This window comes from Rhincodon typus, chromosome 3, assembly GCF_021869965.1.
Source record: "Rhincodon typus isolate 14 chromosome 3, sRhiTyp1.1, whole genome shotgun sequence".
Lineage (NCBI taxonomy): Eukaryota > Metazoa > Chordata > Chondrichthyes > Orectolobiformes > Rhincodontidae > Rhincodon > Rhincodon typus.
Genome location: NC_063334.1, coordinates 71,362,181 through 71,379,221, shown reverse-complemented (window position 1 = coordinate 71,379,221; position 17,041 = coordinate 71,362,181). Strand labels below are relative to the sequence as shown.

At 40.9% G+C, this 17,041-nt stretch overlaps 1 protein-coding gene and 1 long non-coding RNA gene across 2 annotated transcripts in view; one reads left to right on the top strand and one right to left on the bottom strand.

Moving 5' to 3' along the window:
- Nucleotides 1-534: 534 nt before the first annotated feature.
- Nucleotides 535-10,845, bottom strand: fem1c (fem-1 homolog c). Its single transcript, XM_020512402.2, has 2 exons — nt 9,860-10,845; nt 535-2,977 (listed from the first exon to the last, which is right to left on the bottom strand). The coding sequence occupies exons 1-2, from the start codon at nt 10,401-10,403 to the stop codon at nt 1,668-1,670; spliced, it is 1,854 nt and encodes a 617-aa protein (XP_020367991.1). The 5' UTR covers nt 10,404-10,845; the 3' UTR covers nt 535-1,667.
- The window catches only part of LOC125482827, a 14,280-nt gene continuing 7,359 nt past the window's right edge, over nt 10,121-17,041 (top strand). The window contains exons 1-2 of the long non-coding RNA XR_007261809.1: nt 10,121-10,226; nt 16,675-16,892. This is a non-coding gene — a long non-coding RNA (uncharacterized LOC125482827). The remainder of the gene's footprint in view (nt 10,227-16,674; nt 16,893-17,041) is intronic.

The window sequence follows — 17,041 nt, the reverse complement described above, 5'->3', positions numbered from 1 at the left end:
AAACAGTAGAACTATTACAATAGTTTTCATCACAGCATCCTTTTACCACTTTCGCCTGATAAATTGAAACTGGTTCACTGGTCAGCAATAAAGGTTTAAAAAAAACTGTGCCATATCTTAAGGCTCGAGAACCCCAAATGTCCATAAATGCCCTCACAGCCAGAGATTAAGGAAGCTCAAGTATTACATTTAACCAGCTCAAAAGCCCTTTTGGAAAGAAGTGCTTAATGCAAGAAAATTGTGGTGCAGAAATCAGCAGATTTAGGAACTAAAAAGATCAATAATTTCACCATCAGCCAGAAAGAGAGCTTTACCTGCAAAAAAAGGCTTGAGTGACCAGTTTGTAAAGTAATATTAATTTAACATGTTACTTCTATCAGAGAAGCAGCTGAAAATTCTTCTAAAACAAAGGTGAAATCCAGACATGTTCTCTTAAGGAAGCTATTGTTAAAATGTTCCAGATGCAAATTAAACAGTGACTGCCTTATAGAAAGGAAATATTTAATCAATGACTGAGTTGATTAGACAGCAATTTCATACCAGTGAATGCAAGTGCAGCTTTTTTTTGTGCATTTTATTTCGAATGCTTCATTTAAGACATTACATGGCCAGTGTACCACAATAATTCTCATCTGTATCAGTAAAGTGCAGAATTACAGTATTTGCCCGAATCCAACTTAGCCCTCAAATGTCACATCCAGATTCAACAGTAATGTGGATATTGTTTCATGTATTACTTTGCTGTAATATCTGGTATTTATCAATACCTTGTAGGCAGGTTGTTGTTCAACGGAAACATCTGAGTTTGCTGTACAAAGCTATTAAAAAGATTTGAAATCCATTTAATGATGCATTAACTCGTATAGATCAAAGTAGTTCAACTCTCTCCTCACTCCATAAACACAGTAAAAAGGAGTCAAAATGCAGCAACTTCAAGGATATAGCCCTATTTATATTCAAAAAAGCTCTAGGTGCTTCCATCAATAAAGTGGTCAGAATACCTAACACAGTTTGAAAAACAAAGCTTTTTAAATAAATGAGCACTCCACAAAAAGCATGAGAAAGATGCCCAATGTTCTAATCAATTTCCAATATCTGCATAGTGATGTATTTAACATGAGCAGTATTTTCTCCAAGCCATTGCACTGGGAGACTTTAAAGCACTTAAGGCATTGACAGTAAAGCCAGCTTTGACAGTGTGCAGAATCAACAAAACAGAATGCCAGTTTTCTTTTCTCAGTGGGAATATTGCATCTACACTAATCTGGACCACAAGAAACTTAGAAAAGTCAACTTGAATCTAATCATTTCATTACTTGTAAATATTCAGAACATAAACCAAGTTTAGCAGAGGTGTTGCTAGAACTCCAAATTATAATAAACAAACAATCAAGTTTAAACAAAAAGCAAAGCAGCATACAGTAGACTTCCATTAAAATACAGATGAACAGATATAAGATACTATATACACACGCATGCATTACCATTGTGCATGAATTGCAATGCAAGGTGACCCAGAGGGCAAAACAAAAACATGCAATCCAAATTCACTAACAGCTGCTGAATCCATTCAACACCTCTTCACGCACAGATGAAAACTAAAGCACGCAACAAAATTCTTCCCATATTTACAGGCATTCTAGAAACCAACCTAAAAAGCATTCATTTCATCTGTGGAGCAAAATGAAAGCCTCCAGTTTTTCTGGAATCTGTCCTTTGTAAACTAATTGGTGTTTTACTATGGCACAGGCAGCAAGACACTGCAAACTTGTGTGGTTGATGGGCTGGATCAAATTTTTCCCCATTTCCTTCTCATCCAGTAAATCGCAGGCAGTCTGTTTATGGGAGTTTGTGGTGTCAAAGTGTGCACCTGCCTTTATTAGAAGATTCATGATTTCGGGATGATTGTTACGTGCTGCAATGTGCAGTGGGCTGTTGTCCTCAAAGTCTCTTGCATTGAAATCTGCACCACACTCTAGCAACATTGCAGTGACTTGAAAAGATGGAAATTTACAAACTGGATAGCGACCCACAGAAGTAGTGTCTTTATCAACTGCAAGATGTAGTGGGGAAAACCCAGTTTTCCCTCGGGAGTTAAGTTTTAAAAATCTGTAAATGGTCTGGCGCTTGAGATGTTCTTGCTCGGAACTGCATTTCACTTTCTCCAACAAACAAATTAGGTGCAGAATTATTGAGAGAGCTTTGCTCAATTGTATTAAGTCAGGTGAAGTCTGTACCTGCTTCATGGCTCTGTCTATCTCAAAGACACTTTTGCTCAATATTCCAATCAAATCATTGAAGGACACACAAGTTCCCAAGACACCCTTTGTGCGATCTTGCAACATGAAAGAAAAAAGTTCAGCAAAAGACAGCAAGCTGCTCGCTGTCATTGGACTTAATGGATCCAAATTGTTCTGCTGCATGTCCAAAGCATACTTCCACAAGTTGATACACCTTTCAAAATTGCCAGAATCAGCATACACAGCACCTCTGTATCTAATATAGTAAGAGGTATCAGGGTGTGAAGGACCTAGTATTCTCTCTCTGATCAAAAGTGCTTGCATCCTCATCTCATCAGGATCAGCAATCAAGGCTTCCAGTTCCTCTGGAGAGGTTACTTCTTTGGCATAATCATAAGCCATTATTAACTCCTGGGGCTCTGGTTTAGTGAGAACATTAGTCTCATCACTGTATCGCATGTCCATAGCTTTCTTCCAGTATTTCATTGCTCCCAATAAGTCTCTCTTCTTGTCCACAAACGTGGCTCCAAGCAGCTCTAGGGCATCAATACGTTCAATTTTGCTTGTTTGTGGATGTTGAGTCAAGAAGTCCACAATATTGGTGTGACCAGTCACACTGGCTGAAAGTAGTGGGGTCATCCCATAGCCATCTTTCTCCATTTTGGCTCCATACTTAAGCAACATCTTCATGATGTCCAGGCTCCCAGACTCAGCACAGTCATGCAAGGCTGTATTTCCTTTAAAGAGAGAAAAATAAATGTAACGTAGGAAATATTTCATTCTTAAACCATGTTAGAGAATATTGAAAGCACAGTCTGATATAGTAATAAATCAATGATTACATTTGAAACAAGAAATTATAAAGGGAAACAATTTTTAAAACTAATTTTAATCTGTGCAACAGAAAAGACCCTTAGGCAGAAAATCCGTTATACGCACAGCTTGGTCAATATTTTCTTTCCTAATGGAAAGTTAACCTTAAATGCACTCACCCAACATTTAGCCAGGATTCTATGCACACTGCACTCTAACCATCGAGGATAATAATTCAATACACACAGAAAGATTCAGAGGGCCATAACATTGCTATTTCATAGGCAGCAGCCATTCATATAAACCATTCATGTAGTAAAATAAAGAATTAGAAAGCAAAATTTGAGCATGTAGCATCATGATATATTTGGTCAGATGTCAAGAAAGCTTGTTTTAAAGAAATCCTGAGAAAGGAGGACAGTTTGATGCAAAGTCTTTAGAATGGAAATCCAAACAGTTGAAGGTATGGATACTTCTGCTACATCTACTTTATCAATCCCTTCAGCATTTTTAATACTTCAATTAGATCTTCTCTTACTTCTAAACCCTGTGGTATATGTCTAAACTGGTCAATCTCTCATGAGAAAAACCCCTCATCTCTAGAAGGAACCTAGTGAACCTTCTCAGAACTGCCTCCAACAATTAAATTTCTCAAGTAAATGGACCAAAACTGTATACAATGTTCCAGACACAACACAGATGCTGTGCAGTGGTAGTGTGGAAGAACAAAAAGCAGCATTTAGGATCTCAAAAAGAATAAATACATTACTCCAGGTGCAGTCTCACTGGTACCTCGTTTGGTTGCAGCTACCATTTTCCCTACTTTCATACTATATTTCTTTCATAATAAATACAAAAATTGGATCTGCCTTCCATATTACCTCCATATTGTTTTTCCAAGATTCATGCATGAGGATGCCCAGATGCCTGTAAAAGCAACACTAGCACAGATAAAACTTGAACTAAGGAAATGATGGAATCAGGCAATGCTACGTAAGCAAATGAGTGATCAGAAGCTCATCTTAGGTTATATAGGACATCAAGGTTTTGGGCTGTTCAATTCAACCTCAGGTAGTTGAGAAAGAATAAGTGAGTTACTAGTGAGGATTGAAGCCAATGACTTTGGTTTTCTCAAAACATAACTGAAAAAAATTCTGCTCATCCAATACTGGAGAAGCATGTTGATAACTTACCAGCGTGCACGCATGTGAGGTAGTGCTAGGTGTTAAAAGAGTACAAGGAAACTAACATCTTTTCCAGATGTTGCTGCCAAATTACAGCATGAAAGAAAGAAACGAGGAGTCCCCATGGATCAGGCAGTCAGAGTTACACAACAAGGAAACAGACCCTTTAATCCAGCTCATCCATCCTGACCAGGTATCCTAAATTAATCGAGTATCATTTGCCAACATTTGATCCATTACTATTCATGTACCCATCCAGATGCCTTCTAAATGTTGTAATTGTACCAGCCTCCACAACTTCCTCTGGCAGCCCATTCTATACATCCATCACCCTCTGCATGAAAAAGTTGCCCCTCAAGTCCCTTTTAAATCTTTCCCCTCTCACTTTAAACCTATGTCCTCTAGTTTTGGACTCCCCTACCCTGGGGAGATGATGTGAGCAATTCATCCCACCTATGGCCCTTCATGATTTTATAAACTTCCATGAAGTTACCCCTCAGCCTCGGACCCTCCAGGGAAAATACCAGCCTATTGAGCCTCTCCCTACAGCTCAAACATTCCCAACACCAGCAACATCCTTGTTATTAAACTTGAAAGGGTGCAGAAGGGATTTACATCTTTCATACAGCAGAGAGACCAGAATTGAGCGCAGTATTCCATAGGTAGCCGAACCAACGTACTGTACAGCCGCAACATGATATTCCAACTCCTATACTCAATGTACTGACCAATACAGGCAAGCATACCAAATACCTTTTTCACTACCTGTGACTCCACCTTCAAGGGGGTGTGAACCTGCATCCCAAGGTCTTTGAGTTCAGTAACATGCCCCAGGACCCTACCAGTAAATGTACAAGTCCTGCTCTGATTTGCCTTACCAAATTCAACACCTCACATTTGTCAAAATTAAACCCCATCTGATCTAGGTCCCGTTGTACTGAGGTAACCTTCTTTCACTGTCCACTACACCTCCAATTTTGGTATCACTTGCAAATTTACTAGCTATTCCTCCTATACTGACTTCCAAATCATTCATTTAAATGACAAGAAGCAGTGGACCCAGCACCAATCCTTGCAGCACACCGCTGGTCACAGGCCTCCAGTATGAAAAACCATCTTCTAAAGCCAAGCTCAGTCTCCTACCTTCAAGCCAATTTTGTATCCAGATGGCTAGCATTCCCTGGATTCAAAGTGATCCAACTTTGCTAACCAGGCTATGTGGAATCTTGTTGAACACCTTGAAGTCCAAACAGACAGACAATTTCCACTACTCTGCCTTCAATCTTTTGTCACATCTTCAAAAAACTCAATTTTCTGAGACACCATTTTGCATGCACAATACCACGTTGTCCATGCCTAATCAGTCCTTGCCTTTGCAAACACATGTAAATCCTGTCCCTCAGAATCCCCTCCAATAACTTACCCACCACTGACATCAGACACACTGGTCTACAGTTCCCTGGCTTTTCCATATCACCTTTCTTAAATAATGGCACCACATTAACCACCCTCTCCAGCACCTCACCCACGGCTATGGACGATACAAAAGCTCAGCAAGGGGTCCAGCAATCACTTCCTTAGCTTCCCACAAAGTTCTAGGATACACCTGATCAGGTCCTAGAGATTTATCGTTTTAAAATGCCCAGCACCACCACCTCTGTAATATGAACACTTCAAGATATCGCTATTTATTTGTCCAAGTTCTCTACATATCACATCCTCCTCCTCAGTAAAAACTGATGCAAAAATACTTGTTTAGTATCTCACCCATGTCCTACATATAGACAGCCTTGTTCATCTTCAAAGGGCCCTATTCTCTCCCTAGTTACTCTTTTGCCCTTAATGTGTTTGATAAATCTCTTTGAACTCTCCTTAACCATATTTGCCAAAGCTACCTAGTGTCCCTTTTTGCCCTTTGATTTCCCTTGAGTATACTCAGAGGGATTCACTCAATCCCAGCTGTCTATATCTGACACACGCTCTTTTCTTCTTGACCAGAGCGAAGGTCAAGTTTTGCTCCTTCTCTAGTAGGTACACCCACATACTGAATAAGAAAATGTTTTTTGTACACACTTGACAAATTCATCTCACTTAACACAATGGCAGTCCCAGTCTATGTTTGGAAATTTAAAATCCCCTACCATTACAACCCTACAATTCTTAGAGATATGAGATCTCCTTATAAATTTGCATCTCAATTTCACACTGCCTACTGGAGGGCCTTTAGCACAATCCCAATAAAGGTAATCATTCCTTTCTTATTTCTCAGTTCTACCTGGATAACTTCACTGGATGTACTCCCTGGAATATCTTCAGAGTACAGCCATAATGTTATCACTCATCAAAAACACCACTCTCACTCCTCTCTTGCCCCACCTTTCTATATAGCATCTATACCTCAAACATTAAGCTCCCAGTGCTATCCTTCCATAAGGCATTTCTGTAATAGCTATGATACCCCAATCCCATGTTCCAACTAAACTCGAAGTTCATCTGCCTTAAACATCAGGCCTCTTGCATTGACATAAATGCATCCTAACTTATCAGTCTTACCTCGTTCACTGCTTTGACTATTTGACATGCTCCTCTTAACTGTCCCAGCCTCAGACTTCTCTTTTCTCACTCTCTTTGGGTCCCAACCCCCTTACAAGATTAAAGCCTCTTGAATAGAATTAGCAAATCTCCCCACCAGGATATTGGTTTCCTTCCAATCTGCCCTTCTTATACGGGTCACATCTACTCCCAAAAAGATTCCAATGATCCCAAAAAAATGTAAACCCCCGACTCCTACACCAGCTCCTCAACCACACTTGTGCTCTATCCTCCACTACTTACACTCACAGCACATGGCACCAGGAGTAATCCAGTTATTACTACCCTCAAAGACCTATTTCTCAAATCCTTTTGTTTAATTTCCTACATTCTCTGTTCAGAACATCACTTTCTCTTCCTATGTCGGTGGCACCAACACATGCAATGATCTCCTACTGGTCACTCTCCCCTTTGAGAACATTCTGCACTCTCTAAGATATCCTCGACCCTGGCAACGGGGAGGCCAGACTCCATTCTGATATTATGAGGTTGGCTGCAGAAAGGTCTGTGCCCCTGATTAGAAAGCTCCCTATCACCATCGATTACTTACAATCCGACATACCCCTCATTACAGCAGAGGCAATCTCAGTACCAGTAACCTGGCTGTCAGTGCTACATTCCCCCAAGGGTCTATCACCCTCTACACTTTCCAAAACAGCATACTTGCTTGAGATGGGGTTAGCCACATGTAGCTCGTGCACTACCTCCTATCACCCCTACCTTTCATACAGGTAACCCATCTACTTGACTGTATTGACGGTTTTCTAACTTCCTGAATCTGCCTTCTATCACACACCCTGGTTCCTGCAAGTTCCTCATCGCCTCTAAAGGAACAGGAGATAAATGATGCAGAGGTGGGAAGAGAAGCCGTGGCAGGTGGTTCTCTAGCTACCATTAGACAGTTAAGAATGGAACCAGAGGGCTCTTGTAGCACAGCGGTAGTACCTTTACTTATGGGCCAGGAGGCATGGTTTCAAGTCCCAATTGCTCCAGAGGCGTGAGATAGCATCCCTGACCAGGCTGATTAGAAACTATTGAAAAAAAGCTAGATGAGAACAGTCACATCTAGCAGGACATGAAGAGGCCTTACCATGCTCCACATGAACCTCTTCCCACTATTTTCTTTAACCATCCAAAAATTTTTCTATTCCTTTCTCCGATTCAAAAGATAATTTCACCTTAAACACAATGACAACTATCTGAAGTGGTCCACATATTACCAAGTTCAACACCAAGTAAACAATAATTATAATGAACAAATCTTTCAGAAGACCTGCAAATACGGAGGAAAATTGAGCAATATACAATTAAACCATGAATAAAGCATCAGCACTTTAGAACAGAATCTTCTGCCAATCCAGGTGCCAGATGTAATCAGTTATTTGTCTACTAAAAATTGGATCAAATGTCAGCAGATTGACTTCACATCAGCTCCTTACAAGCAGAACAGAATTCCAACTGATAAAACAGGGCTACATTTTCCAAATCCAAGTCCCAAAGGCGAAGGTACTGAACTAGTTCCATGAATAACTAGTTATTTTCTTATTAAAAAAAACTGAAAAGTCAAGAAAAAAAAATTCCAAAGGAAGACAAAGATTCAAGCATTTTCACAATAGTAGACGGTACATGTTATCTTTGTGCTCTGGGACAACATACACTTCCCCTGTTTCACAGTATTATACAAACACAGATGGACACCACATAACAAATGCACCATTGGCCAACATGGCTTTGAATACAAGGTAACACATTTTAGACTAAAAAGGAACAGGGGACAGGTTAGACTCTCACAAAACAAATGTACTCCCTGCCAAATTAGCAACCTTGCGATCTGACAGTGCTGCTCGCTTTGAAATTTGGTATTCACGTCTTGCACTTCCTAGGACAAAAAGAGGTTTTTTAGAGCATTTTTCTTTACAGCAGTACTCAAACAATATTATTGTAAATAAGTTCACATAAATAAGGAAATGGACCCTTCGAAAGTATTTTTATCCACTTTCACTGCTAACTGAAGACAGGTTTAAGAGTTGGCACAATCATTTTCACAGAACCTTGTATCTAACAAGATAGCCCAAACAGTTGGTAGAGTGCACTGTAATAAACAACTTTTAAAAATGGACTCTGCTTATCAACTTGAAGGTTTCTGCTCATCCTGTCATACATCAATGCTCACCATTTGATTTAAACAAAGTGTACTTTTTAAAATTAGAATAAAGTTCCTATAAATTGCTCTTGAATAGTGTATCTACAATATTCGCTATTGTTGGCACCTCTAAATGTCAGTTTATTGAAAATGTAATCTTTCCCAGACAGTACAACTCCCGCTAAAATGTTCTAAAACCAGATTCTATTGATGCATTGTCTATACTTGATCAGTTCCAATAATCTACAGGTGATAACACATACACATCCATCCAATAATCTGGCCCATTGCTCATACAATAAGTCACAATATACATCTTACTTTAAAGGAATAAACTATTTGTACAACATTACTGTAGCTCAAAGTAATTGTGATGGCTTTGAGAGTTTACCTAATTGCCAAGTCATGGATTGTACCATGTTACTTGGTGTCAACTGGAGTACTGTAGCTGAAGGCTGGTAGTTTGCTTTAGGGTAAAACAGTACTTAGGTAGGATTTCTACAGAACACTATCTGGAAATGTGTCCGTGCAGATTGTAAGTAAGAACAGGATCAAATAACACCGCAGTTCATGGGTGGGTTGGATAGTGGTGAATTGATGTTTTTACATGTTACAGATAAGCTGCATGGATACATTATGTTCTAGATGAAAACCAAAGATCCAAAGCAACTTTCTTTTCTACCCTAATCATCATTGCGACAAGCTTGATCGTTACTTACAAATTGACATCAGGAATCGAGACAGACAGGCACAGAGAATGAGACAGGCACATACAGGGAGCGCAAGGCAGTCACGGACAGACACAGAGAGATAGACCCTGAAAGACAGCTCGGTGGGACGGAGGTAGCTGCGAAGCGAAGGCCGCAGGGCTTCCCTTTAGCCAATACCTTTCACACTTTTCCTGTTGACATCAGCTCCTTTCTGCAGAAGGTAATCGGCGATCTCCCGATGACCCTTGTAGCAAGAGATCATGAGGCAGGTATGGCCGTGCCTGTTGGCTACCTCCATGTCAGCGCGGTGTTCGATCAGGTACCTGACGATATCCAAGTGACCGTCGAAGCAGGCAGCCCGCAGCGGGGTCGAGTTGGTTAGGGTGGTGTTGTTGACCGAAGCTCCGTGTTCGAGCAGAGACCGCACCACGGTGAGGTGGCCGGCGGCCGAGGCAGCCCACAGAGGCGGCGCCCCCTCGATGGTTTCGCCGTCGAAACTGACCGAGCCGCCGAGTTCCACGTCGGCGCCGCACTGCTCCAGCAGGTAAACCACCACGTCCAGGTGGCCGTAACGGGCCGCCATCAGCAGCGCCGTGGCGCCGTTGGTCTTCTCGGCCGCCAGCTGCGACACCTCGTCCGGGCTTTTGGCGGTCAGCAGCTTCTGCAGCAGCCGCAGTTTGCCGTCCCGGGCCGCGTTAAACACCGCCGTCTTGAAGTCCATCGTGAATCGGGAGTGGGGAAGCTCGGGACCCGGTCCTGGCCTGGCCTCTGGTCCTCGTGCGCCTGCGCCCCCCTCCCTGGGGCTCGCGCTGCCCTCTCGCGCCGCTGCTCGAGCTCTAACCGCTGCCACCGCCTCCTCCTCACGCCGGCCGGGGCACTCACACCGACAGACCCCTTCCTCTCACTTCGTCTCCTTTTCTTGTCAGGTCTCTCCGACTCTCTCTATTCCGTTCCTGATCCCCGCTTTTTTTATATTTAATCCACTCCACTCCCTTCCCCTTTCTCCTGCTTGGTTGTAGTTTTTTTTTAAAAAAACACTCGTCTGCTGTCGGGTGGCTTTTCGACCAGTTTCCTAACTTTTACTGGCTCCTTCTTTCCTCCGTTCACAGTCCACACCGACCAACTTTTTTTTTGTTTTAAATCCCACTACCACTACCAGCCTAAAGGGAATTCACACAGGAGAAGAGCCGACGAAAAGCACCGCCGGGCTAACTTTATTAGCGGAAGTTGAACTTTTTCTTCAATTGAAAAGCATCATGGCTGACGCGCCGAGGAGTCTGAACTGAGAACCGACCGAACACGACCCATTATGACGGAGCTGGTTTCTATGGCGTCCACGAGCCAATCGGACGGCGGGAGAGTTGTAGGGGCGGGGTCCCTGGCAGAGGTCAGCCGCAAAGACCTTCCAAACGCCAGTCGTTTCAAAATGTGCCTGACGTGCGGGTTGAGTATTGAAATTGAGCACCATCGAGTTTACGACCTCAAGAGAAAATTAATTCAATATACGTGATCGAGTTTTACAAAAACTTTTTTTTTAAAGAAATAATTTCCCATGGTTCAATTTTATTTTTCTTTCCGTAGCTTCATGTTCTGAAGTTGATGACTCATGCTGCTCTCGTTTATTTACTTCATCCATCCATTTTTTCTAATAGTAAGTTCAATACTGACTTGAAATATGACTTTTCTTGGTAAATTGGATTCATGATGAACATAGAAAATCATCACGTTCATCGACTAAGAAATCCACATACCTATCTAAACTTACTGCTCGCCCTATGTGAAATGTAAACTATCTTTGAGCACTCTCATTGGGGTAATAACGTGTACGTCTACATGGGGTGTAGATAACAAAATTAGATGATTCACTTAGTTCTGAGCTTTCATTGCATGGAATATCGCTTTGGAGCCAAGTTGCCCTCAATAGACCTGCTTATCTTGATTCGTCCATACCCAATCCTGACTGCTAAGAAAGATTGTCACCATCTGATTGTCAAACAACTGAAAAATACAGGCTTTGACAAAGTGAGCAGCAAATAATAGACACTCTTCATGAGTAGCACAATGGAACACTTCCAAAATGCACCATTTCTTATGAAAGTAACAGCAAATAGTAACCAGTTTCTGGACAGCTGAAATAAAAACAAGGAACAATGGAAATACTAAGCTCAAGAAACATTTCTGAAGAAAGAAATAGAATTAGTATTTCAGGCCTTTCATCAAAATCTATTAAATGCTGATTTTCCTTCAGAGTGCAGAGCAGATAAACCAGCCGTGTTTTCCTAACAAACTTGGTCATTTGAATTTATAAGACACCTCTAAAATGTTGTAAAACTTTGAGAGAGTGCAACAAAATAATTTTTGACACTAAGCCACAGAGGAAAATGTGATGAAGGTGATGAAAGACTTGGTCAAAGTTGGATTTTAAGGACTGCTAGAGGTAAAGAGGTTTCAGGGAGTAAAGTACATCAGATGACCACAGGTGAGGTGCCAGAAGACTGGAGGTTGGCTAAGGTGGTGCCACTATTGAAGAAAGTTGCTAAGGAAAAGCCAGGGAATTACAGACCAGTAAGCCTGACATCAGTGGTGGGCAAGTTGTTGGAGAGAATCCTGAAGGACAGGATTTACATGTATTTGGAAAGGCAAGGACTGATTAGGGATAGTCAAAGTGGCTATGTGTGTGGGAAATTGTGTCTTACTAACTTGATTGAGTTTTTGAAGAAGTAACAAAGCGTATTGAGGAGGACAGTGCGGTGGAGTTCAGTAAGGCGTTCAACAAAGTTCTGCATGTAGACTGGTTAGCAAGATTAGATCACATGGAATACAGGGAGAACTAGCCATTTAGGTACAGAACTGCCTCGAGGGTAGAAGACAGAGGGTGGTGGTGGACAGTTGCTTTTCAGACTGGAGGCCTGTGACCCGTGCTGTGTCACAAGAATCAGTGCTTATTAAGTAACCTAATCTGTGGTAAGTTATCAAACACCTTCTGAAAATCCAAATATGTTACATCCATTGCTCCCCCTTTATCTACCTGATTTGTTACCTCCTCAAAGAATTAGCATGATCGAGGAATGTGACTAATAGAAGAGAGAGAGTTGGGATTAGGGAGGTATGTTCACGGGTAGAAACTTCTAATTAGTGGATTGCCACAGGGATAAGTGCTGCACTTGTAAATAATCATAATCATTTACAATATATCTTAATGACTTGGATGAAGAAAGTGAATGTACTATAGCCAAATTTGTGGGTGACACAAAAATAAGTGGACAGACAAATTGTGAGATTACTCAAAGTGTCTGCAGAGGGATATAGACTGGTTGAGTGAGTTTGCAAAAACTTGACAGATGGAATATAATGTGGGAAAATTTGAGGTAAGCACTTTGGCATGAAGTATAGAGGAGCTGAATATTATTTAAATAGAGAAAGATTGCAGAAAGCTACAGAACAGAGATTTTTGTTTCATTCATGAAGCACAAAAAACTAGCTTCCAAATTCAATGGATAAATAGGGAAAGCAAATGGAATGTTGGCCTTTATTTCAAAGAAAATTGAGTATAAAAATAGGGAGGTTTTGTTAAAACTATACAAAGCAATTACTGATTCCACGACTGGAATGCCATGAACAGTTTTGACTCCCTTTTCTAAGGCAGCTTATAGTGGTATTGAAGGCAGTCCAAGGAAGGTTCATGAGGCTGATTTCGGGTGTGGAATGTCTATTTTATGAGGAGAAGTTGAGTAGGTTGGACCTTTGCTCATTGTAATTTAAGAATAAGAGGTAACATGATTGAAACATACAAAATTCTTAGAGGACCTGACAGGGTAGATGTTGTGAGGTTGTTTCCCCTTGTGGGAACCTGTGCGACCAAACTGAATAATCTCAGAATAAGGGGTCACATATTTCAGACAGAGATGAGGAGGAACTTCTTCCCTCGGATAGTGGAATTTTTTTGCCGCAGAGGGCTGTCAAGTCTGGCTCATTAAGCATGTTTGAATTCAAGATAGATTTTTAATCAGTGAGAGAATCAAGGGTTATAGATTTATTTATTTGTCATATGTACTAAGTATAGGAATACATAAGTACAGCGAAAAGTGCCATTCACTGCCGCTCACTTGGTTACAAAAACCAGAATTAGAAGATTTTAACAGAGACAAAAGATAAGGAAGAAGAAAAAAAAAGCCCAGATCTCAGAGTCCCAAGTTCCATCTCCATAATGGTACAGGCGCTGCTCCAATCACTAGGACACCCAGGAGGCCGCTGCAGCCGCCATGCGAAAGGTCCATTCTCGTCGCTGTCGCCACGTTACTGGCCCGTCCTTGCTGCCAATTGCTACCGCCTAAAAGGCAGAAAGTGAAGTTGTGGATTATCAGCCATGATTTTATTGAATGGTGAAGAAAACTCAATAGGCTGAATGGCCTACTTCTGCTCCTACATCTTCTGGGTCTTAACCATGCTGTGTGCATTTACATGTGTACATTCCAAATGTATCTTACTGCCTCACATTTTCTCCATCTGATCTCATGTTTCTAAATTATTCTGTACTGTAGCGCTATTACCTCTACTAGTCTTCTATTCACCATGTTTTTCTCTGTAATGTTTAATCCTGGTGCTAAATTAATTTACGTCTTCCCCACAGCACTAGGTAACATTTCCACAGGGACAACAGTGTCAATTTCATTCATGAGTAACACATCTACAATATACAGATTCCTCCATTCCCTGAACACGTCGCAATGCCCTAAGAATCTGAAGTTCCTGAAAGTTTAACTGCAGGAACCACAACCCATTTCATTTTCATATTATCAGTTATCACATGGATGAGACTTCCTTCTTCAAGAACACAAGAATTAGGAGCAGCAGTTGACCATATAGCCTTTCAAGTCCACTCTGCCATTCAGTATGACCACTGCTGACTATGGCCTTCAACACCATGTTCCCACTTGCTCCCCATGTCAGCTGATCCTCTCAGTAATCAAAAAATTATCTAACCCAGCCTTAAATATTTTCAATGATGGACTGTCTGCACCTTCTGGAGAAGAGAATTACAAAGATTCAGAACCTTTGAATGAAGTAATTTATCCTCATTTTAGTCCTAAATGATTCGCCTCCTTATTCTGCAACTGAACCCTAGTATTTTGGGCTCCTCAATCTACTTTATCATCTCCTTCATAATCGTGTATTTTTCAATAAGATCATCTGTCACACTTCCACACTCCAGAATGGATAAGCCCAATTAAATAACTCAGCCTGTCATCACAGGACAACCTAACATCCTGAAGAAAAGCAAATCTCCTGTCTCTGCTGCGTCTGTGCTACATGTGGCTCCAGACTCACAACAACATGATTGACTCTTAACCACCGTTTAGAATGGGTGAGAAATTCATTCAGTTCAGGAGAAATTAAGGATGGACAACAAATGCAAGAATTTAAAACAAAATTGGTCCCAATTACTTTTGCTACACAGCCTCCAATGCAAAGGATCATAGAATTATATAGCAAAGAAGAGGCCCTTCAGCCTGGCGAGTGTACACTGACAAAATACTACATTATAGCTGCATTAGTTCCACATTCCATCACTTAGCCCAGAGCCTTGAATATTATCTTTCAAGTACTCAGCTTTTTAAAGGTTGTGATGTTTCCCACCTCAACTATCTTCCCAGCAGTGCATTCCAGAATGCAAGTATATCTTTTCTTAAATTTGATGACCAAAACTACACAGTATTCTAAATGTGGTCCCATCAAAACCTTGTGCAATTGTAGGAAGAATTTTTTTATTCCATTACTCCAATCCTATTGCATCCCTTTGTAATGAAGGTCAAAATATTCTTTACCATTTCAGTGATTTTCTTTAACTTAGTATCAGAGAGGCAATGCATCATGTTTCTTGTCCCTCCACCAGAGCTGGAGAAATTTTTCTACCCCATGACTGTTGAATCCACTAAGACCACTGCAATCTTATACTGAAATTTCAACATGGTGTGAGAATGTCAGATTGCTGGAATATTCTTGCATGGCATTGTATCTTGCTGCAAGTCTACAATGTCACTTATTTTTCAGAACACTTGATAGCTTCCGTGTTACTTTCTGAACTACGTCCTCCATGCTTTTTGTATCTACCCTACTATAGATCTTCAGAAAATATTAGCTGCCATTGCCTGTGAACAGTTCTGTTGCTCTAGCATGGTTTTACAACTATTTTATGCTCGTGTCATCACAACAAATGGTATTTTGTCATAGGTCTGACATCTACACCCACAAGAAATTCTCTCAAAATTTAACATTGATTGCATCAACATGAGAGAAAAATGATTCCTTGCTTCTCTTGGGGTGCATTCAATTTCATTACATCTGTGAGTTCTTCTTAAATTGAGTTCATATTCCAAGTCTACCTGTCAAGTACCAGTACAGACCTGTTTTGAAGGAAAACAGCATCAGGGAATGGAAGTAAAGGTATCAAACAAACATGTGGAGAGATGGTTAGTTTTGGAGGTACATCTATTTGTTTTTACAATGCTTATTGCTGACTCCTTGAAGAACGTCTTCTCAAATTGCAAGCTGCCTGATTTTTTTTTAAAAGCAAGGCTATTGTTTCTTTTCCATGTCAACTTTTTCCATATTGTTTCCAATGTATGGCATTTTTTTAATATAGTATCATCAAATCCCTCAGAACTTTGTCCTTTTTGCAAGTCCTGACAGATTTTTGCAGGATTCAAAATTAGGTTTTAACAGAAGGTGTCAGAAATGGGGGAAAAGAGCATAAAACTGCGTAAAATGCCCCAAACATCAAAGGAGTCTTTTACAACAATAGGATTTTTGTGGCACTTACCCAACAGATGTGAAGACCATTTCTTTTTCTTTTACTTTATTTTTGATTGTGGACTAAATTGGGAAGAGGACTGTTATACAACAAAGGACCGAGGAAAAGATTGTAGGACTCTTAAAAAGCAAGTTAGTGAAACGCATTGTAAATCATGTTGACATTGTTGTTCTGCAAGCAGTTTGACAAGGAGTAAGAGGAGACAGCTTGACTGCAGTGTCTGTGTGCACGATGAGATTCGGCCAGCAACAGATTGCTGATTGGTGTGTGCAGCTGTGGCCAGTTATGATTGCCAAAGGATAATGGCCTGAAAACAACTATCTGATTGGTTCCTGTGTGCTGAACAGTTTGTGGGTGTGAACAATGCTGGTAGAAGCCTTCAGAATGCTGAAAGACCAGGTGGTGTGTCAGTTCAGTAAAATACTTAAAGCCTCAAGTAAACCAGAGATAACAAGGTGTAGAGTTGGATGAACACAGCAGGCCAAGCAGCATCAGAGGAGCAGGAAAGCTGACGTTTCAGGCCTAGACCCTTCTTCTGAAGAAGGGTC